Raw genomic sequence first — 25,070 nt, 5'->3', positions numbered from 1 at the left:
TTTTATCATACTTTTCGTGCCTCAACTCTCTCCCTAGACTAGCATGCCTACAAAAATCAGAGAATGTGATGACCAGAGTTTGTACAATGTTAAGTTTCCTCAGGCTGTAGAAAACCACAGAAGGAAATTGATACAAGCAAGATATTTGTTGATGTGAAGCCACCACAACTAGACTATTTATCAATGCTCCTTTCATGAGAAAATGGTGCCCAAATTCTAATATGGAGGAGAGGCTGATATGGAGCCAGATCTTCCTCACAAGATGCACCCCACTGTCCAGTTTGACTTTGTGGCTTTTGGGGGTTAGGGAGCATAAATGGTAGGCCATCTGTTTCGCAAGTGAGGGGAGACAGTAAGGTGACAGTTTGGGGGCCAGGAATGCTTCATTTCTCTCTTCTTTTCTGTGTGTTACCTGCTAGGTACTACCATAGGCCTTGGGAAGGCACATCCCAGGCACACCTAGAAACACCTTATGTAAAAATGGACACTGTCGGGCATTTTATCTTTAATTTAATAGAAATCGACAGTGTAACTGACCCATGGTGGAGTGAAGTGAAACCACATGTGGGCTGGATGACCCTTCCTTGATCTAGAAAAGCAAAAGTGCTGTTTTCCAGCTCACCCTTGCATAGCTAACTCCTCCAGGAGGGTAGCTCTGCATGACAAGGCTGGCAAGAGGTAGACTGCTTTTTACCACACATGGTCTTACTGCTGTTATGTGTTTATATGTGTGTAGAAAGTGGTCCTGTGGATTATATTCCTTTCTCTTAACATATACAAAAAAAGTGTGCTAAAGTCTGATATACTTGAAGATAATATCTTGCTACATTGTTTCATTCTCAAGTGTGTAAAATTCTCTTTCCATGGTTTCTCTGTGCAGAGGTAAACTCTAAATGGAAGCCTACCCCAACATTTATGCCAGTTCCGTAACTGTAATTATTTGCTACTTACCGTGTTTTGGGAGCTCCCAAACACTCCCCTGAGAACAGACTAGTATGTGAAATAGATGCATTTTCTGAATATCAAATGTATCCACTTGTCCACATAGAACTCTCTCTGCCTGAAAGGCCAATTAAAAAGGTGAAGTACAAGGGAGACATCCACTCCAGAGCCCCATGCCCATGCCAAATAATATGGATGGATCACCTCACTTCACCAGTGAGTCCATGATCTTCAGGTGGCCTTGGGATTCCCTCACTTCTGGTGATTGAGGGATCACGGTCACATGAAGAACTTGGTGCACGTCAAACTCTCATCTCTTCCCAACAGGCGTTATTAGTGCTATTAGTCCTATCAATACCAAAAGATCATATGGCTTCATTCTTTACATTCCAAAAAGCCAGAATGGTAAGAAGTTTAGCTGACAGATGTGTGTAGACACTAAAGATATGACAAATGAGTCTCCCTTAGTGACTGGACTTGTAGAATCCCGGAATGTAATTCAGTTAAATTCTTCCATTTATCTGTGAGAAAAGAGAGGCCAAAGTTATTAAGCAACTTGCCCAAATAGGCACTGGCTGGCAAAGCTCAAAGCCTGAAAAGTAATGTTTTCCAATTTTGAGCTCAGTGTTTGTCATAAACCAGAAGAACCAAGAACTACTTTAGTGAATTGGAATGTAGTATCTAGAGCCAGACTTCCTGAGTTCAAATCCTGGCTCCAACCACTTACTGACTGTGTCCTTGAGCAAGTCACTTAACCCCTCTCTGTCCTCATTTACTTATCTATAAGATAAAGATTTTTAAAAGTACCTACCTCATAGGAGTTTTGTGCAGATAAATGAATATATGTAAAGCATTTATGTAAGTTCCTGGTTATTTAAGAATAGTTTCTATATTAGAGTGTTTCAGTTGCCAAAAATTCACTAAGAGTTGGACTCAGGTGATAGAATAGGGGACCCAGATGGTTACTAGACATCATATATTTTTCACTAGGATAAGAAAGGATTTTCTTAAAACCCTGCTGTGAGAAATCTTTGTGCTTTCTCTGTATCTTAGTCTTTAAAACTATGGAAATGAACTGAGTATGATATGCACAGTTAAGAAGATACCAATTACCCCAAGTAAAAATCTTTTATGCTTTCCTAACATATGCATATCTATCAATAAGGAGAGCATTCCTTGCTATTTGAGAGTAAAGAGCAGAGGGCAAGGGGTCAACTGGACGATGAGAGCAGGAAAGAAAGAAGATGGTTGCATTCACAGAGCTTGAGGACTTTTCTATTAAGTTAGTATAAATGAATGAGAGTCCAGAAATCGGAATTCAGCTGACCTCTGTGTAGCACAGGGTAAAAACACTCTCCATGTTTTTTTGCAAGTTGTGTGGAATCCAGTACAGCCGTACCTAGCGCCTAGCAAGCACCCAATAACTACCGGAAGTGTTCTTATTCAGAATTTAGTTGCTGTGTTGCCCCACTGTTTCTGTTTTCCTAGCTGGAAAAATAGATAATATGCTCTGAGGATCAGAGGGCAACTGGAAAATTTTCCATGGCCTAGAAAATATGAGGCTGCATGAAGCAAAACAGTGAAATATTGTAAATGTGGGAAGCACGCAAAATTAAATAGACAAATAGTTACTCTAACTTGGGTGTAGCAATAGCAGTAATTCCAAGGATAAGCAAAAAGGCACTCCAAAGACCAATTCTTTCTATTTTTCTCTCTTGTGTATGAGAAATAATATTATCACAACAATGACAACAATAATGATGGCCGGTACCGCATAATATTTTGTTTTCAACACCTGTGCAAGCTAGAGGCTAGCAGAGAAAAACACAATTAAGAACTCTGGAGTCAGACTACTCAGGGTCAAATCTTGAATCTCTTACAACTAGCTGTGTGAACTCAGTCAAGTTACTTCAATTGCCCTATATATATACTAGTATAACAGTAGTACCTAGATTTTAGGGCTGCCATGAGGATTAGTGCATGTGAAGTTCTTATAGCAGTACCTAGCACATAGCAAGCACCCAGTAACTACTGGAAGCTATTATTGTAATTACTGTTGTCGTTGTCCTTATTTTATAGATAAACGAGTTGGCATTCAAAGAGGGTAACTGTCCCAAGGTCATAAAACACAGATGGAAGTAGATGGTTTGTTGAAATTCAAAGTTCTGGGCCAGTCTGGTTCTTGACATCATGCTCACATGTCTCCTACTTAGTAAACATAACTTAGGGATTTAGGCCACTTCATCAGTTCTGTCAGATCCAAGTGTGTTTAAAAATAGTGTCCCAGGGATAAAAGTCCTAGCAATAAATGAGAATAATGGATAATCAAAAACAAATGAGGGATTTAATAAGCCAATATAAATCCTAATATAAGGGTTTCAATTTATTCAGGCTTCAGCCTGATAATAATCCCTTAACTCGCCCTGAGTTAACAAAACATCAAAGAGTAAAATGTGCATTCTACATGAAGAGATCTTTGAACCTAACTGGAAAAATCAGTTTAGGTCATTTTTGTGTGGTCATATATAAAAACATTTGTGGAAGGCCTCATTCGCTCTCCCCAAGTCAGCACCCTTCAGGGATAGAAAGTGTATGGGCTGCTGTTCCCCACGTCCTGTAAATAGAACATCTGTGTGAGTAGGAAGCTTGTGCAAACAGCAGGCACTGCCTGCAGGAGCATGTATGTGTGTGCATCATGCATAGACATGTATGTCAGTGTCTCTGTGTATGTGTGTGTCCATGTCTAATATCTGTGTGTGTGTGTATCTCCCCGACACTAAGGGTATTAATCACCCCTGCATCAATAGCTAGCTGCTTCCTCTCCTGTCTTTTCACATATCCAGCTCTTGCGACAGAGACAGGGAGATATCTCCAGGGGAAATGGCTTCATCTTTTGCATTCCTCTGCCAAGCCAGTCTTGAATTGGTTTCACAGTCTGCTTAAGCAGGGCAGAGGGCCCATGTGAAGCACCATGTCACCCTGTGCCGTGTCCTACCAAACTTCTCACTGAGGCTGGCAAATCTCAGGACAGGCAGAAAAGGTGCTTGCTGGCCATTCCAGCACTCAGCAGATTAGGGGAGGCCAAGGAGCTTAATCCATAGGCTGTGAGCCTGAAAGGCAGTGAGCTGAAGTCACCCTTGTCATTAAGGGTTTGGCTGCCCAGAGCACCTCTGCTTCCCAATCTCCCCCAACCTCCACCCACCCCTTTGTAATTACATCAAGGAAAGAAGAGAGGAGCAAGAGCTAGAGTTTTCCAAGGATTTACTAGGCTTTCTACTCAGTGTTCTTTCCTTTTTCTTTTTTTTTTATTTTTTTATTTATTTTTTTTTTCTTTTTTTTTTATTTTTATTATTTTTTTTTTTTTATTGCATTTTAGGTTTTGGGGTACATGTGAAAAACATGCAAAGTTGTTGCATAGGTGCATTCATGGCAGTGTGATTTGCTGTCTCCCTCCCCCTCACCCATATCTGGCATTTCTCCCCATGCTATCCCTCCCCAACTCCTCCCCCCGCTGTCCCCCCCACTCCCCCACAACAGACCCCCGTGTATAGTGCTCCCCTCCCTGTGTCCATGTGTTCTCCTTGTTCAACACCCTCCTATGAGTGAGAACATGTGGTGTTTGGTTTTGTGTTCTTGTGTCAGTTTGCTGAGAATGATGGTTTCCAGGTTCATCCATGTCCCTACAAAGGACGCGAACTCCTCATTTTTAATGGCTGCATAATATTCCATGGTGTATATGTGCCACATTTTTCCTGTCCAGTTCATCATCGATGGGCATTTGGGTTGGTTCCAGGTCTTTGCTATTGTAAACTGTGCTGCAATGAACATTCGTGTGCATGTGTCCTTATAGTAGAACGATTTATAATCCTTTGGATATATGCCCAGTAATGGGATTGCTGGGTCAAATGGAATTTCTATTTCTAGGTCCTTGAGGAATCGCCAAACTGTTTTCCACAGTGGTTGAACTAATTTACACTCCCACCAACAGTGTAAAAGTGTTCCTATTTCTCCACATCCTCTCCAGCATCTGTTGTCTCCAGATTTTTTAATGATTGCCATTCTAACTGGCGTGAGATGGTATCTCAATGTAGTTTTGATTTGCATTTCTCTAATGACCAGTGATGATGAGCATTTTTTCATATGTTTGTTGGCCTCTTGTATGTCTTCTTTTGTAAAGTATCTGTTCATATCCTTCGCCCATTTTTGAATGGGCTTGTTTGTTTTTTTCTTGTAAATCTTTTTTAGCTCGTTGTAAATTCTGGATATCAGCCCTTTGTCAGATGGGTAGGCTGCAAAAATTTTTTCCCATTCTGTTGGTTGCCGATTCACTCTATTGACTGTTTCTTTTGCCGTGCAGAAGCTGTGGAGTTTGATTAGGTCCCATTTGTCTATTTTGGCTTTTGTTGCCAATGCTTTTGGTGTTTTGGTCATAAAGTCCTTGCCTACGCCTATGTCCTGAATGGTTTTGCCTAGGTTTCCTTCTAGTGTTTTTATGGTGTTAGGCCTTATGTTTATGTCTTTAATCCATCTGGAGTCAATTTTAGTGTAAGGTATCAGGAAGGGGTCGAGTTTCTGCTTTCTGCATATGGTTAGCCAGTTTTCCCAACACCACTTATTGAACAGGGAATCCTTTCCCCATTGCTTGTTTTTATCAGGTTTGTCAAAGATCAGGTGGTTGTAGATATGTTGTGTCGCCTCCGACGCCTCTGTTCTGTTCCATTGGTCTATATCTCTGTTTTGGTACCAGTACCATGCTGTTTTGATTACCGTAGCCTTGTAGTAGAGTTTGAAGTCCGGTAGTGTGATGCCTCCTGCTTTGTTCTTTTTGCTTAGAATTGACTCGGCTATGCGGGCTCTCTTTTGGTTCCATATGAAGTTTAAGGTGGTTTTTTCCAGTTCTGTGAAGAAGGTCATTGGTAGCTTGATGGGGATAGCGTTGAATCTGTAAATTACTTTGGGCAGTATGGCCATTTTCACGATATTAATTCTTCCTAACCATGAACATGGAATGTTTCTCCATCTGTTTGTGTCCTCTCTTATTTCGTTGAGCAGTGGTTTGTAGTTCTCCTTGAAGAGGTCCTTTACGTTCCTTGTTAGTTGTATTCCTAGGTATTTTATTCTCTTTGTAGCAATTGTGAATGGCAGTTCGTTCTTGATTTGGCTCTCTTTAAGTCTATTATTGGTGTATAGGAATGCTTGTGATTTTTGCACATTGATTTTGTATCCTGAGACTTTGCTGAAGTTGCTTATCAGTTTCAGGAGATTTTGGGCTGAGATGATAGGGTCTTCTAGATATACAATCATGTCGTCTGCAAATAGAGACAATTTGACTTCCTCCTTTCCTAATTGAATACCCTTTATTTCTTTTTCTTGCCTGATTGCTCTGGCTAGAGCTTCCAGTACTATATTGAACAGGAGTGGTGAGAGAGGGCATCCTTGTCTAGTGCCCGATTTCAAAGGGAATGCTTCCAGTTTTTGCCCATTCAGTATGATATTGGCTGTTGGTTTGTCATAAATAGCTTTTATTATTTTGAGGTACGTTCCGTCAATACCTAGTTTATTGAGAGTTTTTAGCATAAAGGGCTGTTGAATTTTGTCAAAGACCTTCTCTGCATCAATTGAGATAATCATGTGGTTTTTGTCTTTGGTTCTGTTTATGTGGTGAATTACATTTATAGACTTGCGTATATTGAACCAGCCTTGCATCCCCGGGATGAATCCTACTTGATCATGGTGGATAAGCTTTTTGATGTGCTGTTGCAATCGGCTTGCCAGTATTTTATTGAAGATTTTTGCATCTATGTTCATCATGGATATTGGCCTTTAATTTTCTTTTCTTGTTGAGTCTCTGCCGGGTTTTGGTATTAGGATGATGTTGGTCTCATAAAATGATTTGGGAAGGATTCCTTCTTTTTGGATTATTTGAAATAGTTTCAGTAGGAATGGTACCAGTTCCTCTTTGTATGTCTGGTAGAATTCGGCTGTGAACCCATCTGGACCTGGGCTTTTTTTGGGTGGTAGGCTCTTAATTGCTGCCTCGACTTCAGACCTTGTTATTGGTCTATTCAGGGTTTTGAATTCTTCCTGGTTTAGGCTTGGGAGGAGGCAACTGTCCAGGAATTTATCCATTTCTTCCAGGTTTTCTAGTTTATGTGCATAGAGTTGTTTGTAATAATCTCTGATGATGGTTTGAATTTCTCTGGCATCTGTGGTGATATCCCCTTTATCATTTTTTACTGCATCTATTTGGTTATTCTCTCTTTTCTTTTTTATTAGTCTGGCTAGTGGTCTGTCTATTTTGTTGATCTTTTCAAAAAACCAGCTCCTGGATTTATTGATTTTTTGAAGGGTTTTTCGTGTCTCTATCTCCTTCAATTCTGCTTTGATCTTAGTTATTTCTTGTCTTCTGCTAGGTTTTGAGTTTTTTTGATCTTGCTCCTCTAGCTCTTTCAATTTTGACGATAGAGTGTCAATTTTAGATCTCTCCTTTCTTCTCATGTGGGCACCTATTGCTATATATTTTCCTCTAGAGACTGCTTTAAATGTGTCCCAGAGATTCTGGTATGTGGTGTCTTCGTTCTCGTTGGTTTCGAAGAACATCTTTATTTCTGCCTTCATTTCAGTGTTTATCCAGTCAACATTCAGGAGAAAGTTGTTCAATTTCCATGAGGCTGTGCGGTTCTGGGTTGGCTTCTGAATTCTGAGTTCTAACTTGATTGCACTGTGGTCTGAGAGACTGTTTGTTATGGTTTCCGTTCTTTTGCATTTGCTGAGGAGTGATTTACTTCCAATTATGTGGTCAATTTTAGAGTAGGTGTGATGTGGTGCTGAGAAGAATGTATATTCTGTGGATTTGGGGTAGAGAGTTCTGCAAATGTCTATTAGGTTTGCTTGGTCCAGGTCTGAGTTCAAGTCCTGGATATCCTTGTTAATTTTCTGTCTCATTGATCTGTCTAATATTGACAATGGGGTGTTGAAGTCTCCCACTATTATTGTGTGGGAGTCTAGGTCTCTTTGTAAGTCTTTAAGAACTTGCCTTATGTATCTAGGTGCTCCTGTATTAGGTGCATATATATTTAGAATCGTTAGCTCTTCTTGTTGCATTGATCCTTTTACCATTATGTAATGTCCTTCTTTGTCTCTTTTGATCTTTGTTGCTTTAAAGTCTATTTTATCAGAGATGAGAATTGCAACTCCTGCTTTTTTTTGTTCTCCATTTGCTTGGTAAATCTTCCTCCATCCCTTTATTTTGAGCCTTTGTGTATCCTTGCTTGTGAGGTGGGTTTCCTGGATAAAGCACACTGATGGGTTTTGGCTTTTTATCCAATTGGCCAGTCTGTGTCTTTTGATTGGGGCATTTAGTCCATTTACATTTAGGGTTAATATTGTTATGTGTGAATTTGATCCTGTCATTTTGATGCTAGCTGGCTGTTTTTCCCATTGGTTGATGCAGATTCTTCATTGTGTTGATGCTCTTTACCATTTCGTGCATTTTTGGAGTGGCTGGTACTGGTTGTTTTTTTCTATGTGTAGTGCCTCCTTCAGGAGCTCTTGTAAAGCTGGTCTGGTGGTGATGAAATCTCTGAGTGCTTGCTTGTTCTCAAAGGATTTTATTTTTCCTTCACTTATGAAGCTTAGTTTGACTGGATATGAAATTCTGGGTTGAAAGTTCTTTTCTTTAAGGATGTTGAATATCGGCCCCCACTCCCTTCTGGCCTGTAGGGTTTCTGCTGAGAGATCTGCTGTAAGTCTGATGGGCTTCCCTTTGTGGGTAACCCGACCTTTCTCTCTGGCTGCCCTTAGTATTTTCTCCTTCATTTCAACCCTGGCGAATCTGATGATTATGTGCCTTGGGGTTGCTCTTCTAGAGGAATATCTTTGTGGTGTTCTCTGTATTTCCTGGACTTGAATATTGGCCTGCCTTGCTAGGTTGGGGAAGTTTTCCTGGATAATATCCTGAAGAGTATTTTCCAGCTTGGATGCATTCTCTTCGTCACATTTGATAGGTGTACACCTATCAAACGTAGATTAGGTCTTTTCACATAGTCCCATATTTCTTGTTGACTTTGTTCATTCCTTTTTACCCTGTTTTCTCTAATCTTGCCTTCTCGTTTTATTTCATTGAGTTGATCTTCGACCTCTGATATCCTTTCTTCTGCTTGGTCAATTCGGCTGTTGAAACTTGTGCATGCTTTGCGAAGTTCTCGTGTTGTGTTTTTCAGTTCCATCAATTCGCTCATATTCCTCTCTAAGTTGTCCATTCTCGTTAACGTTTCGTCAAGTCTTTTTTCAAGGTTCTTAGTTTCTTTGCATTGGGTTAGAACATGTTCTTTTAGCTCACGGAAGTTTCTTATTATCCACTTTCTGAAAGCTGATTCTGTCATTTCATCACGCTCATTCTCCATCCAGTCTTGTTCCCTTGCTGGTGAGGAGTTGTGCTCCCTTTTAGGAGGAGAGGTGTTCTGGTTTTGGGTGTTTTCATCCTTTTTGCGCTGGTTTCTTCCCATCTTTGTGGATTTATCCACCTATCGACTTTGTAGTTGCTGTCTTTCTGATTTTGGGAATTTTAAGTCTGTAGTAGCTGAACTCATAAACCCCCTTTTCTTCCCCCTAGGTGGTCTGTCCCAGGGAATTAGGGCGTTATGATTTTCCGCTGTTGCAATGGTTTTCCCTGCCCACAAGGTGGCAGCCTAGTCACACTCAGCCTGCAGTGGCTTCGTTGAGCTGCTGTGGGCAAATTGTCCTGGGAACTGCAGGGTGTTTCCCGGTGGGTGACGCCCCTCCTCCACAGAGCTGGACCGTCCCGTGTTCAGCCGTGTTTCCGGAGGCGTCCTCTTTGCCCAGGAAACTCTTGGGTTGAGTCCCTGCCTCAACTCCCCTTGCTGGCCCAGAGGGGATCCGGTCTCGCTCACTCTGCACAAGGGGCCGCTGCTCCCTGCCTCGGGTGCAGGCAGAGCAGCTGCACCAGTCCAACCAGCGGCGCTGGCAACCTGTGGAGCTTCTCCACCTGTGAATCTCCTGTGGGTCTGTGGGCAGTAAAAATCCGCTGCCCTGTGAGCCGCTGCATCAGCCAAAGCAGCGGCTCTGAGATTCGTGGCGCGCCCTTGCCCGGGAGTGTCCTGGCTTGAATCCCTGCTTCAGCTCCCCTTGCTGGCTCAGAGGTGATTCAGTCTCTCTCGCTCTGTACGTGGATCCGCCGCCCCCCACCTCAGGGCGTAGGCCGAGCGGCGCGCCGCTCCGCTCAAACCAGCGGCGCTGGTGACCCGTGTGGCTCTTCCTCCTGTTAATCCCCTGGTCTGTGGTCAGTAAAAATCTGTCTGGAAATGCGGCGTCCACTCACCCTCTGCGCCTTCTTTCGGAGCTGCGATCCCGACTTCCTCCTAATCGGCCATTGTTCAGCATGGCTGGGAAGGTCTCAGGAAACTTAGAACCATGGCGAAAGGAGAAGGGGAAGCAAGGCACCTTCCTCACAGAGCAGCAGGAAAAAGGAGTCTTTTTTTTTTTTTTTTTGAAACAGTCTCCCTCTATCGCCCAGGCTGGTGTGGCTTGATCTCAGCTCACTGCAGCCTCCGCATCCCGGGTTCCAGCGATTGTTCTGTCTCAGCCTCCTGAGTAGATGGGATTATAGGCAAACACCACCATGCCTGGCTAATTTTTGTATTTTTAGTAGAGACTGGGTTTCACCATGATGGCCAAGCTGATCTTGAACTCCTGACCTCAGGTGATCTGCCCACCTCAGCATCCCAAAGTGCTGGGATTACAGGCATGAGCCACCATGCCCAGCCTCAATGTTCTTTCTAGCCCTGAATGTGGGAATTTCAAAATCCCAGTTCCCTGAATGCTTCATGAAAGCATTCTTATACCTCATTCTGCCTGGAATACCTTCTTTTTACTTCTGCTTTTGCCTGGCTACTGTTGTTGGCCTGTCAAGACTCAGTCCACATATCATCAACTCTAGGAAGCCTTTGATGATACTACCTCATTCCTCTCAACTCCCAGTCTGTGATTCTGTCATAGATTGTGCTTATCTGCTTCATAGACTAGAGTGTGTGCCCCCAGGAAATAGGATTGAGGTCTGACTCATTTACTGCTCTGTCCCCTCACATAGAGCCTGGCACACAAAAAGTGCTTAATAAATACTAATTTAATGGATAAACAAATGAATAGCATTTGTTACAGCATCTTATAGTTGTCTCTATAAAACCCTTAAAAATTAAGAGTATTTTTGAAAATCTCTATGTCCCAATCATTCAACATAATTCTCAGTACATACTAGGTTTTCAACAGTAAATGCATGAATACAAGTACACATACGTATGTGGGTGGCTGAATAGATGGGCAGAATTAAAAATAAAGTCTGTAAAACTGCTAAGACAATTATCATGAAAGGAAAGAGGAGTCAGAATCTTATAGAAGATAATGGGATCATGATCAAGAAACTGTGGATCCTGACATAAAGACTGGCCTTCCCAGACATTTCACTTGTAGAAAAAAACTCCTGAATATAACTGTCCAGAAAGATTTATATTTGCAGTGTAAATAGATGGATTAAAAACTATTCACAAGAACTAACTCAAGGGAATGTATTAATCTGCTGGGGCTACCATAACAAACTGGGTGGCTAATGTCTGAAATCAAAGTGTGGACAGAGCAATGGTCCCTCTAAAACCAGAAGTAGGGGCCTTCCTTGCCTCTTCCTCGCTTCTGATGGTCTGCCAGCAATCTTTGGCATCTGTCAGGTTATGAATGTGTCTTTCTAATCCTCCTTTGCATGGCCGTCTTCCCCTCTGTGAATCTATGAATTTGCTTCTAGCTTTTCTGGTCTAGGGTGTTCTCCATGTTCCTACTTCAAGATCAAGGTCTGATTCAAGCCCTTCTTCTTCCAGCAGTATTGCCCTCACCATCTCAACTCATTCAACTCTACCCTCCTTGCAATTTTATTGGATTTATTGCCATTTACATTCTGCAATACTTACTACGTAGCTGTTCTAAGTAGAGTGCTACAGCGTCTTATCTGACGCACAGTCGTGTTCTCCTCTGTGTATGTCTGTCATGGCGCCCAGATTTCCCCTTTTTATAAGGATACCATTCCTGTTGGATTAGGATCCACCTTAGTGAGCTCATTTTAATGTAATTATCTCTGTAAAGAACCTATTTCTAAATAAGGTTACATTCTGAGGTACTAGAAATTAAGATTTTAATATGTCTTTTGCAGGAACACAATTCAATCTTTAATAGAGATAAATACTTAGGTTTGTAGGGTTTTAGTGAGGAATGCCACCTACAAATCAGTAAATGATAGACATTTACGGCCTGATTGATGAATACCAAATAATTTTCTTAATCCCAAAACACTTGATCCTAAATCTTAAGTGTCTTATGGTCTACTTGGGATGATAACCAGGGGAAAAAAACATTCAAGTAAATATAATTGTGTCAGATTAGATGCTGTAGCAGTTTACTTAGAACAGCTGGTAGTAAGCATTGTTGAATGTAAATGGCAGTAAATCCAGTAGAATCACAAGGAGGGTACAGTTGATGTGAGCTGGGATGGTGAGGGAAATCTTACTGGAAGAGGAAGGGCTTGAATCAGACCTTGATCTTGAGGTAAGAACATGGAGTCAGGAGAAGCTGGAAGCAAATTCACAGATGTGAAAGAGAAACATGGTGTATTGGGAAGCCAACAAGTGGCTGAGACTGGCTGAAGCTCACTCTGTATAAAGGAGGTAATTCTAGAAAAGAAAAAGTGTTCATTTAGTGGAAGGCTTTGAGTGTGAGGATGCTAATCAATTACTATAAATAGAGACAAACTGGAATAAAACCCAAAAGATGGTATTAGAGAGAGAAGAAACACAACAGATGACACCATTCATGATCTAAGTAATTTCTTCTATGATCTTGACCACAAGGAGAACAACCCTGGAACTATTTCTAACAAGAAACTTCTACCTAGAAATCTAGACAAACTACCTAAAATATCAAACTCCTGGGAGTAAAAGTAACTTTGCAGATCATCTACCCTACTAACTTGTTTCTCAAGAAGCTCAAATCTGAATTATAAGAGCCAGCAGGAATTCTAGCTCATTTTAATGTGCTATCACCTAGAATCAGAAAATGGGAACTAGAGCTTCAAAGTTGTTGTTGTTGTTGTTGTTTTGAGATAGAGTCTCACTCTGTCACCTAGGCTGGAGTGCAGTGGTGCAATATTGGCTCACTGCAGCCTCCACCTGCTGGGTTCAAGCAATTCTCTGCCTTAGCCTCCACCTTCTGGGTTCAAGCAATTCTCTGCCTCAGCCTCCACCTTCTGGGTTCAAGCAATTCTCTGCCTCAGCCTCCTGAGTAGCTGGGATTACAGGCACGCCCCACCGCAACCGGCTAAGTTTTGCATTTTTAGTAGAGATGGGGTTTCACCATCTTGGTCAGGCTGGTCTTGAACTCCTGACCTCGTGATCAACCTGCCCCAGCCTCCCAAAGTGCTGGGATTACAGGCATGAGCCACCGCACCTGGCCTAGAAGTTTTAATTAAATCAGTCTGTATGTAGGTGAACAGGCACATGAGTGTTTTTGGACGGTGGAATGTCATAGAAAAGTGTGTTGGAGTGAGGGAAGGCTGAAGACACCCTATGTAATTGGACCTGGTTCTGGTGTTATTCCGCTGTTTGGCATGCTCTGTAAAGGAAGTAGGTTTAGATGTAAATGGCATGCTCGTAATGAGGTGGTAAATGTATATCTTGCTGCAAGTGCCTTTTTTCAAGGCACTTGAAAAAAGCAAAGAAGGTTTGCTATTTACAAAATAGCAAAGAAGGTTTGACAAGAGTCGTAAGTGATGTTGGTAACCTTGATTTGATTTTTTTTAAATTTATTTTAGAGATGATTTAGAAGGTGTGGCAAACTGGCATGGCCAAACTGTTTTCAAGTGGAAATGAGTGCTTTGCCACTTCAGGTGTTTGGTAATCGTGGCTATCACTATTTTTGTGGAGCCAAAACCTCACAGCATGCAGGCAGACTTCCAAGAGAAGTGTGGCTCTATCTGCTATTTCCTGAGACATGCAAGTTACTGTTTGATAGACAGCCCCAATTCTCATGGTGTGATTTATCATACATGTTTCTGGTTAATTTTTGGCCTTCAAACATATTTTTGCTCTCTAATGTCTAACATCTCCTTTGATCTTTTACTTTATTTTTTTTTAGGTCTCTTTCAAGGGTTTTTTAGAAAACAGTGGTTGTAAGTGAGGAATAGCAAATCCATCCGCGATCCCAGGGTATAACTGCTTTTCTGACCTTGTCTGTTTCCTTCTCTTTGTAACCCTTCGTGATTCACTCTTCCAGTCCTTAAGAGACTTAGCAGGGTAGAAGAGTAACCCAAGTACCCATCCCAAGTTTGGGAAAATCACTTGTTTCTCTGAGCCTCAGCTTGCTTGTCCATAAAATGGAGACGATAATGCCTGCTTGCTTACTTCAGAGTTAGGAGGATGAGGTGAGATAACATAAACAGTCTTTGGGAAACGCAATTGATCAGGTAAATGCAAGTAGTTATAAGCACCACACTGCACATTTACTGAACTCTTGCAGTCCTCATGGTTTAGCCAAGCAGTTCAGCAATTCACTCTTGTTACCTAACATTGTTTGCAGCCTCCTGGGCATTTGTCTGCTTTCTCCATCTTTGCTGAAAGCATCTTGAAGGTGGTAAGCATGGTTTCCACTTCTGGATCTGTCACAGTGCTTAGCAATGAATGTTTAAGTGATAAACTAAGCTGGACACGTCACAAACGCCCATCTCCTCAGTCTCTAAAACCTATGATTACTTTCTCTGACTGATTTTAGGAAGCTGCCTCACTCTACTTACTTGTTTCCTATCCTCACAATAATCATCTCTGCATTCAACAAATATTTACTGAGCATGCAGTAATAACAATAGTTATAGAGCCCTGCATCTGTGCCAAGCACTGGGCTTCACCCTTTACATGGAGATTCTCGCTTGAACTTCATAACAACCCTGGGAAGTAGGTATTGCCATTATTCCCATTTTAAATATGAGTAAACTGTCAAGTAACTTTCCCAAGAGTATTCATCTGCAGGGTGGCAGAGCACAATTCATTCGCAAACAGTCTGATCATACAGCGCGAGGTCCTACATTATGCCTCAGTATCTGGAGCATTTCTTCAGTCTTCTGTCTTTCGTATAGTTGACATTTTTGAAGAGTACAGGCCAGTTACTTTGTAAAATATCTTTCCATGTGTGTTTGCTTGATGTTTTCTTGTGATTTTTGAATTTTTGACAGAAATAACACAGAAGTGTGTTATGTTCTGTTTAGTACATCATACAGGAGACAGATGATGATGATGTGCCTCATTACTGGTGACATTCATTCTTATCACTTGGTTAAAATGATGGTCAGCCAGGTTTTTCCACTGTAAAATTAATAAATATGTTGCACTTAATAAGTAACAAAGTAGTATTTTATAGGGGATAATATGAGCTAAGTAAATAGCCTGTTCATCATTAACTTTTGACCCACTAGATTTAGTATCGATTGATGATTACTGCCTGAGTCAATTATTATTATGAAGGTTGCCAAATGGTAACTTTCTAAATTCTGCCATTCCTTCTAGATTATTAATAGGTATTCTACAGTAAGGTAGTTTTCTCTTCTCTCCTATTTATTTATTTATGAATTTCCCCTTTGCTCAAAGGGTTAAAATCTATTACTATTGAATTGTCCCAGACAGGACCAGCAAAAGCCCTTTCAAGCTGGCCTCTATGTCCTTTTGACATATACCCCATCGTTCTTTGAGCACGTCTCAATTTTCTGGTACAACATACTGTATCAGGTTCATTTTTTATTCTCCCAATTCCTGCCCAGAAGTCAGCTATTTCTACAGGAACTGATTCCTTTTAGTGGAGAATGGTATTTAGAACCCAAAAGCTGGGTACTTGATTTGCTTGATACTACTGGGATGTTATCGCTTCTAGGCCTTTCAGAGACAGCTAGGAAATACTGTACACATATATGTATGTTGTATATATTCATTTATATCAGTTGATATATCTGTGTCTATCCATCTATTAAAAGCCATGAGTTCATACTGCTTGCAACACCAATTCACTTCTACTAGATTTATCTTAGTCTTTCCACTTTGCATATTTGTAACTCTCCCCTCTGACAGTAAGAAATCTGGCTTCCATTATTTTTATATATTTATGTATTTGTTCAATCCTCCCTGAGTATTTGACTCCCAGCCATCCTGGCCGAGTACTGAACCCTCTCCCAGGCCACTGGACCACCCCCCACCAAACCTCATGTTAAAGTTTAGTCCCTACCAAGTGGAAGAGAAATGGAAGGAAGAGGAAGAAGTTAAGGCCAGTTCAAAAGTTCAGCTCCAGACATGCTGTGCCCCGTTGCCCCCAGGGAGCAAAGCTGAGCCCTGAGCATACTAGCTCCTCGCCTCCACTGAAAGCTTAGCTTGACTCCAGTGGAGGTTTTTAATCGGACAAAGTAAGGTGACCAGAGTCACATTTTTGAGAGAATTTTGGTGGCTGTGGGCTAGGGATAAACTGGAAACTGGGAAATGTAGAGATAAATTGGGAGCCACTAGGAGAATCCAAGAAACTGAAAGTGGGATGCATCCCAGACCCTGTATGTGCCCTCCTTAGGCTTTCTAGAGTTGGCATACTCGTGGTATCTGCTTTATCATTATCGGATTGCAGTCGACCTCCTGAGCTCAGAGGCATTCTAAGGGAAGCAAATATCTTTGGAAGACAAGAAGATCACAGGATACAAGTGTTGGGCAGAAATGTCACACTAGAGGGTTACACACAAGTTTAAAGAATACTTCTAACCAATAACTTCAGTTTACAATAATCTCAGTTTCCTCCAAACCAAAACTTCACTTTAAATTTTGGAATAAAGAAACAAGTCTACTTTGCTGCAAAAGTGGAGGTAAAAGAAGGTTCTTAGGGCATAATAGCTCAGGGTGGGGAGGGTCTGCCATTAGAAATTATGAACATTTATACCAGCAGCAAACAATGAGTTGCTGGAGGCAGCAGTCATTACCCTCTCTGAAAGAGCGGAGGAGAAAAACCTTGGCAACTCACATAATGAGCCCTTGTCCAAAGGAAGTCAAAAAAAATCCTCCTTTTGTATAGCTAATACAAAGACAAGCTGCCAAGAAGGCCCAACCACCGTGGGTTCTTGATTGCCATATTAACTCTGATGGCCGCCTTTACAAAAAGCTAACACATCTTGGGGAAGACCACACTCTGCCTTTGCCCATTTGGCTGCCAAGTACATGGCTGCTTTACTGAAATAACAACTGCTAGTGGATTTATGACCCTGGGTGGTATCAGTGTGTTTGTTTCCATTATTTAGAAATAGATCTGTCATTTTGTCATTTGTCACTTTCTGAAACTGTAAGCACCAGGAAGCCCAGCATTTGCCACTCAGGTCTATTAATACTTTGTTCTATTGGCCTTAAGAAAGAATATGATATAATAATTAGGTATGCAAGAGCCAGGCCGCCTGAGTTTGAATGCTGATTCTCTTGTTTACTAGCTGTGTGACTTTGGACAGGTTACTTAACCTCTCAGAGTCTCTGTTAGCTCACCCTGTAAAATGGGGAAACTTACAGTACCTTTATCACTGATAAGTAAGTCAATATATGTTCCCACATCTTGGGTAAGCTAAGTTCTGGGCTCTGCTGAGACCCCAGTGAATGAGGCTCGGATCATGCATAACTGAGGCTCATAAATCCACAGAGTTGGCCCCATGATGAGGAACAGCCCCATTCTCTGTGCCTTTGTGTGCATGTCATGGTGGCCTTGGGTGTATCACAGGTGGCATGGCATTGAGGGATACCCAGCAGCAGGCATTCTGGGCCATGATTTGACTTCTCCAGGCCTCAGCCCCTGCTTGCTAAAATGGAGAGGATAATAGTACCTATCTCATGAACCTGTGGAGAGGAATAAAGGGGGTAATGCATTTAAAGCAATAGGCACAGAATCTGGCTCATTTAAGTGCTATATAAATGTTAGTATTACTATTATTATTGGCGACCATGTGTGATGTCAGCTGGATTGTGGTCACGTCACAGTTTATAGCTCATGCATGGCTAAGGGTGTTCTGCACAGCCCAAGTTCAGGGGCTGGCCGGAGTGACAGGACCACAGTCTAGTAGGCTAGACGTTGGGCAGAACTCCAACACTGCCCAGGAAACAAAGTGGAAATTCGGAAGCAAAGTCGAAAGCTTAAAATCCAGTTAAAAGGACAGGCCGATCCAGGCACACTTGATGCTGGGCAAAGGGCAGAAAGACTAATTCCAGCCATTAAGGTGGAGGGAGGCCCTCTGTCTCCTGCCTGCCCTTGGTCAGAAGTCAGTTGCTCAAGGACTGGGCAGGATCAAGCCAGGAGGGCTTCAGCTGTGATCTGTCAGCTCATGGAGCTTTTCCTGCAAACAAGTTTTGACAAAAGGGACAGAAACATTGAGAGGAAGGGCTCAGAGGAAAGAAAGCAGTATAGTAAAAGAATGCTGGGGAAACCAACCTCCCAAATATTTTGGCCAAGAGCCCAACCATGAAGCTCAACACCTGAAGCCTAGGAGCTGAAGGAAACCATAGCAATCATGTTTACCACCCTCCTTATCTAGGGACACAATCCTTTAGCCAAAACCACTGGGACAGATGTGTTTCAGATTCCAGCATTTTTTGTACTTTAGAAAGATGTTAGGATTACTAAGACATAAATTGTATAACACCCCTAGCAATTTTCTGGGGAAAAACACTATAATCCACCAGGTTAATCTTGCTGCAGGAAAATGTATAAATATTTACATAAAGTGGGATGCAGCCTGTCAAAAGCATATTAATTCAGGTCCAGTTTGCCATTAAAAGAGTTTACAGCACACTGAAGGAAAATGTATGGTGTTCAGAGCTCCTGGGACCTTGAAGTTGTATAGAGGGCACAGCTAAGATGTCCACCAGCCATGTGACTCATCCAGAGGTGCACACATAGTTCACTGCAAATTCAACTCAGTTTTCACTGCATACTACTGAACATCTGCCAGGTCCCAGGCACCATGCTCAGCACTGAGGTTCTATCATGTATTCATATTCAGGGCTGCTGTATCAAAGTACCACAAACCAGAGGGATTAAAATGACCAGAAATTTATTGTCTCACAGTCATCAAAGCTAAAATCAAGTTCAAAATCAAGGAGTCAGCAGGACTATACTCCCTCTGAATCCTATAAGGAGAGTCCTTCCTTGCCTCCTGTAGTTTCTGGTGGCTCCTGGCACTCAGCATTCCTTGGCTTGTGGATGCATCACTCCAGTCTCTGCCTGTGTTGTCACATGGCATTTTGCCTGTGTGTCTCCCTTTTTTCTTTTTTTTTTTTTTTTTTTGAAAAAGAAAAAAGGAAGAAAGAAAGAGAGAAAGAAAAAAAAGAATGAAGAAGAGGAAGAAACAGGAAGAGAAAGAGAGAGAGAGAACGGGAGTATTGCTTTATTGCCCAGGCTAGAATGCAGTCTAAAAATGGGAATTGAAAACCTCTTTTATGCCAATAATTGTGCTTAACAATGGAGACAGGAAGGAATGAGGGAAGAAAATAACAAACAAGCAGCCAACCACTATTTCATTTAAACCTATGAAATGCTATGCAATTACTGAGGAGTGATTTACTTCCAATTATATAGTCACTTTTAGAATAGGTGTGATATGGTACTGATAAGAATGTATGTTTTGTGTATTTGAAGTGGAGAGTTCTATAAATGTTCATTAAGTTTACTTGTTCCGGGTCTGAGTTCAAGTCCTGTATATCCTTGTTAATTTTCTATCTCGTTGATCAGTCTAATATTGACAATGTGATGTTACAGTCTCCCACTATTATTGTGTGGGAGTCTAAGTCTCTTTGTAAGTCGTTAAGAACTTGCCTTATGTATCTGGGTGCTCCTGTATTGGGTGCGTATATATTTAGGATCATTAGCTCTTCTTGTTGCATTGATCCTTTTACCATTATGTAATGTCCTTCTTTGCCTCTTTTGATCTTTGTCACTTTAAAGTCTATTTTATCAGAGGCGAGAATTGCAACTCCTGCTTTTTATTTGTTTATTTATGTTTGCTCTCCGTTTGGTTGGTTCCCTCTTTTCTTACAAGAACACAGTCACATTGGAGTAAGAGCTCACCCTACTCTAGTATGACTTCATCTTAAGTGATTACATCTACAGTGACTTTATTCCCATGTAAGGTCACGTACAGAGATACTAAGGGTTAGGTCTCCAACATACAGTTTTGTTTTTTTGGAGACACGGTTCAACACATAACAAGTGGTAAACCAAAATAGACATAGCCCCATGCCCTCATCAAGCTAGCAGTCAAGTGGGGAAGTCAGATTACAAGTATGTTGAGAATTTTCAAATGGGGAAGTATTAATGGGACCATACAGTAAGAGAATTTTACCCAGTTGAGGGTTTCCTCCCTGAAGAAGTAGCATTTAAAATGGAAATGAAAAGATGAGTAAAAGCCAAGCAAAGAGGGAGAGAAGGCACTAATGCCTTCACTCTCTGATGCCTAGACCAGAGCCCCCTCCTCCTTGCACTGGGCTTCTGTAGAAGCCAGGCCCCAGAACCCCGGGGAAGGCCTCTTTGTGTCTCACAGACCACCACTCATAGCCAAGCTTGCCCCCAGGCTGGCTCCTCCTGCCTGCCGTTCCTCTCTCAGAAACAGCCAACGGCACAGAATGCAGGGATTAGGGCATCAGCGACCAGCAAGACCTAGGCCCACAGCTGCAGCCTCTCTGCAGGAGAGGACATTTGTGTTGTGGCTTATTGTTGCAGTTTATTCTCATTGCTTTATATAGTCTTGTATGAACATGTCATAATTTTTTATTCATTCGTGTGTTGGGGAGAGTCTCTGCTTTCCCTTTTTTGGCCTAAGTTGATTAAAATAGTTTTGACCCAGAATCAGCAAAGTCTTTAATATACAGATAGCTTCTGTTAACCTCCGTCCTTGAGAATGCAGTGCACTTTTAGCAGGGCAGGCAGATATGTCTGTTTCATAAGTTTCTCTGAGCAGTGCTCAAGTGGCCTCATGGCTGCCAAAATGCCTGTTTTAAGATCCCAGGGGCCAGAAGTGGTGGCAGAGTTTGGGGAAATGAGGACGTAAAGCCTCTACTTTGATGAGCGTTAACCTTGAGACAGCATTAGCTGTGTAGGCAGCTACTTTATGAGACATACAAAGAAGGGTCACCAGCATTGGCCATGGCTGTTAGATTTTGTTTTAGACCCACAACATTTTAGTATTTCACTTAAGAGTGGAAAGAAAACCTTTTTTGAAACATAATATGTATAAGAAAAGTAAACACAAATCTTATGTGTTCACTTGGTAATTTTTCGTAAAATGAACCCAGATCCAGCGTCCAGATCTACAAAACACCCCAGAAGCCCTCCCCACAATAGCCCTCTTGTAGTTTTTACCTACCAAGGGTAGCCAACATCCTGGCTTCTAACACAATGGAATAGTTTTGGCTTTTGCGCTTATATAAATCACACAGTATGAGTTATTGTGTTTGCAGCTTTGTTCAATCAATTTGATGTTTGTGAGATTCATGTATGTTGTTGCTTATTGTTGTAGTTTATTCTCATTGCTTTATATAGTCTTTTATGAATATATCATAATTTTGTATTCATTCGTGTGTTGATTAACATTTGGGTTTTTCCAGATTTGGGCTATGATGGACAGTGCTGCCATGGATATTCTTGCATATGTCTTTTGATGAACATATGCAAATTTTGGGAGAGGTATATACTTGTATTGGTTGTCTATTGCTGCAAAACAAATTTCCCTCCAAACCTAGTAGCTTAGAATGAAAATAAACATTGATCACCTCTCACAGTCACAGTTCATGTGAGTGAGGAATTTGGAGGCAGCTTGGGCAGGCATTTCTGGCTTGAGGTCTTTCCTGAGGTTGCAGTTATCTAAAGGCTAGCTTGGGGCCGAAGGGTCTGTGTTCAAGGTAGCTCACTCACATGGCTGGCAAGTTGATGCTGATTATTGGTGGGGAGGCTGCAGTTTCACACATGAACTTTTCTTAAGACCGTCTGGGTATTCTCATGACATCATGGCTGGCTTCCCCACCACCATGAGTGGGCAAAGAGAGAGCATTTAATTGGAAGCATTATCCCATTTGTGATCTAGCCTTGAAAGTCACATAGAATCACTTCTGCCTCATTTCATTCATTAGAAGTGAGCCAGCAAGTCCAGCCTATACTCAAGACTCTGCCTTTAGAAGGAAGGCATGGCAAATAATGTATGGATGTATCTTAAAACCAATAACGCCACAACATCTTAAAGCTTAGAATTAACTTAAGCTAAGCGTTTAAAAATAAGTTTACAGAAATTTACACAAGGATCTGAAAGAGATATATTCAATCCAGCTTCTCCTCTTCTATTCATTTAAAACTTTGCAAATGTTCACAGGAGAGTTTTTAAGGTATTTTTTGGAGACAGCATGGTACAGTGGAAAGTGCAGAGCTAGAAATAACCAAGTCTGAATTCTGGACTCACTACTTACTAATCATGGGTATTTGGACAAGTCAGCCTCTTGGATTCTCACGTTCCCTCAACTGTAAAATGAGAATAATCAATAGAGCTTATCTCATATTGTTCTGGAAGTAATTAAATGAGATGATGTGTTAAAGTGCCCTCTATGATGGTAGATTTCATCGATTTGCTCATTTATCAGGCATTTATTAGCCTAAAAGGTGCTCTGATGGACCCTGTGATTGATACAAAACTGACTCAGATGCAGACCCTACATCAGGAGGTCTATACTCTAGTAGGGACCTTGACAGGTAGAATAACCATAATACAGTTGAGAAAATGGTCAGTGTCTGGAGCACATATGGATACAGTGTTTTAAATATAGATCATATTTGGATATATAGAAATGAAAGACATTTTGAAGGGCAACAAAAGGGCAAAAGATATTCCAAATTAGGAATGCGACTTGCATAAAGACAAAACTAGAAAGCCATGGGGCATAAATGGAGAATAACAAACAGATTATTACAGATATGGCTAACCTTAGTATAAGATGAAGGGAGGTAGTGGAAACAGATTGGAAAGTTAGTTACATGTCAGAGCAGTAGGAAGAGACTGAGCGCATATGCTTAGTTTTACAGTCTGATGAAAAACATTTAGGTCAAAAAATTTTCAACCAACTTTCAGGACAAAAGCTAGGTGGGACTAGCTGCTAAAGGATCTACTTAACACACTTTTCTTGGACAACTCCTGTTTGTAAAATCTCTGTGCTTCAGATTGTAAACGGAATTTTCTAAAACTGATCTTTAGCGGATGCTTCTGACTAAGAGCCTGAGCAACTGAGCTTTGTCCTTATCATTCCCAGTTTGGAAGCTGCATCAGCAGGGAATTCAGTGGGATTGTTTTTATAGGCCCTTAGCTCACTATAAATGTACTTCTCAAGACTTGGCCCTTTGGAAATGGCCAGTCTGTGCACTCAACTCATCTGCATATTTGACTGCTACATCTAGATAATGAGACATTCTCTTCACTTACTTTCCCTCAAGAAGACTGATCGATTCAGCAGCTTTCACTTCTGTTACATTATCCAGTCCCAGGCAGTGATGATATTTAAACATAAGACAGAGACGTTTCTATGCAATGATGGAACTTTGAAGGAAGTTGGAGCCCATGACCTTTTACTTTGAAGCCAAAGAATTACAAACATTAAATTTTCAGTCTTGCTAAGAATGGGAGCTGGAGAAATTAGCAGAAAGTCCTCATTAAGCCCCACAATTCAGTATGTGGTGCCTAAAGCCTTTATGTACTCAATCTGTGTCTCTTGTAACATTCCTCTCTTATTTTGATGAAGTTTATATGTCCTATCAGAATAGACATGGTTGTAACCATTATTGGTGATTTTGTAGATAAAAATTGGATATTCCATTTTATCTCCCTCTTTGCTGTAATGTAAATGAATTCTAGAGCATTAGGGGAGAGGATAGATTCTAGGCTTAGGACAGAGCTGCCAGCCAATCTTGGGCTGGCACTTCCCACGTTCCCAGTTAGGGGTTTTTACTCCATTAGCAACATTGGAGTTCATGGGAAATGTTCTCTGCACAGGTACTGAGGGTGTCCTCTTCCTCTCTGATTTCTTCTCAGGTGGGAAATTGGCAAGTGGAGTCCATGTAGTCTCACTTGCGGGGTCGGCCTGCAGACCAGAGATGTCTTCTGCTCCCACCTACTTTCCAGAGAGATGAATGAAACAGTCATCCTGGCTGATGAGCTGTGCCGCCAACCCAAGCCCAGCACGGTGCAAGCTTGTAACCGCTTCAATTGCGCCCCAGCCTGGTACCCTGCACAGTGGCAGCCGGTGAGTTCTGAGGTTACTCAATATTGGAGCTTGTGCTTGCAACAGTGATTCAAAAAAGGGATGCTCTCTCAGGGTGGTTTTGTCCAGGGATGTTAAAGGATGTTCAAGGTCTGCTGATTTCTGCCTTCTTAGTACTCCCCTAACCTGATTTAAATCCAGATCTTTTAATAACAAATATCGTGCTTTTTCTACTGTATCACACCCCAGTGACCTCCAAAAGCAACTCAGATGACCCATCTGTTAACCTGAGCATATTCATGACAAAGCAGTCACTGAGCTAAGGAAATTAAAAAAAAAAAAAAGACAATGTGGTAGGTTTTCCATAAAGCTAAATTTGTTCTTAATTTATACCCTTTCTAGTTTTTTTGCTGTTTAAAATTCTAAGAAATAAGGATAATAGGCAATGATTTTTTTAACATCATTACTTAGCAAAATAAGTAGTTAGAAATGCTGAGCCAATTCCAATATTTTCATTTTACTGGTCCTGTGAATTCCAAAAGTCTGGGAACCATTGTTTCAAAACAGGGGTTGACAAACTGCAGCCCTCTAGCTAATTCTAGCCTGTATCTCTCTCTTTTTTTTTTTTTTTTTTTTGTAAATATGTTTTATTGAAACACAGTCACACAGTCACACTCATTATTTTACATACTGTCTATGGCTGCTTTTGCACTACAAGGGAGAATTGCATGGTTGTGATAGAGAACATATGGCTCATAAAATCTAAAATATATGCTATCTATCCCTTTA

The 25,070-nt window shown here is 41.3% G+C and overlaps 1 protein-coding gene across 1 annotated transcript in view; it reads left to right on the top strand.

Moving 5' to 3' along the window:
- ADAMTSL1 (ADAMTS like 1) overlaps positions 1 to 25,070 on the top strand; it is a 433,007-nt gene that overhangs the window by 248,043 nt on the left and 159,894 nt on the right. Inside the window, exon 16 of the mRNA XM_021675321.2 lies at positions 24,113 to 24,323. Coding sequence (XP_021530996.2) covers positions 24,113 to 24,323 — 211 coding nt within the window. The remainder of the gene's footprint in view (positions 1 to 24,112; positions 24,324 to 25,070) is intronic.

The sequence above is a fragment of the Aotus nancymaae genome, unplaced genomic scaffold, assembly GCF_030222135.1.
Source record: "Aotus nancymaae isolate 86718 unplaced genomic scaffold, 86718_ANA_hifiasm-v0.15.2.pri h1tg000003l, whole genome shotgun sequence".
In the NCBI taxonomy this organism is placed as follows: Eukaryota; Metazoa; Chordata; class Mammalia; order Primates; family Aotidae; genus Aotus; species Aotus nancymaae.
Note: the sequence above shows the minus strand (reverse complement) of the source record. Positions and strands in the feature narration are given on the sequence as shown.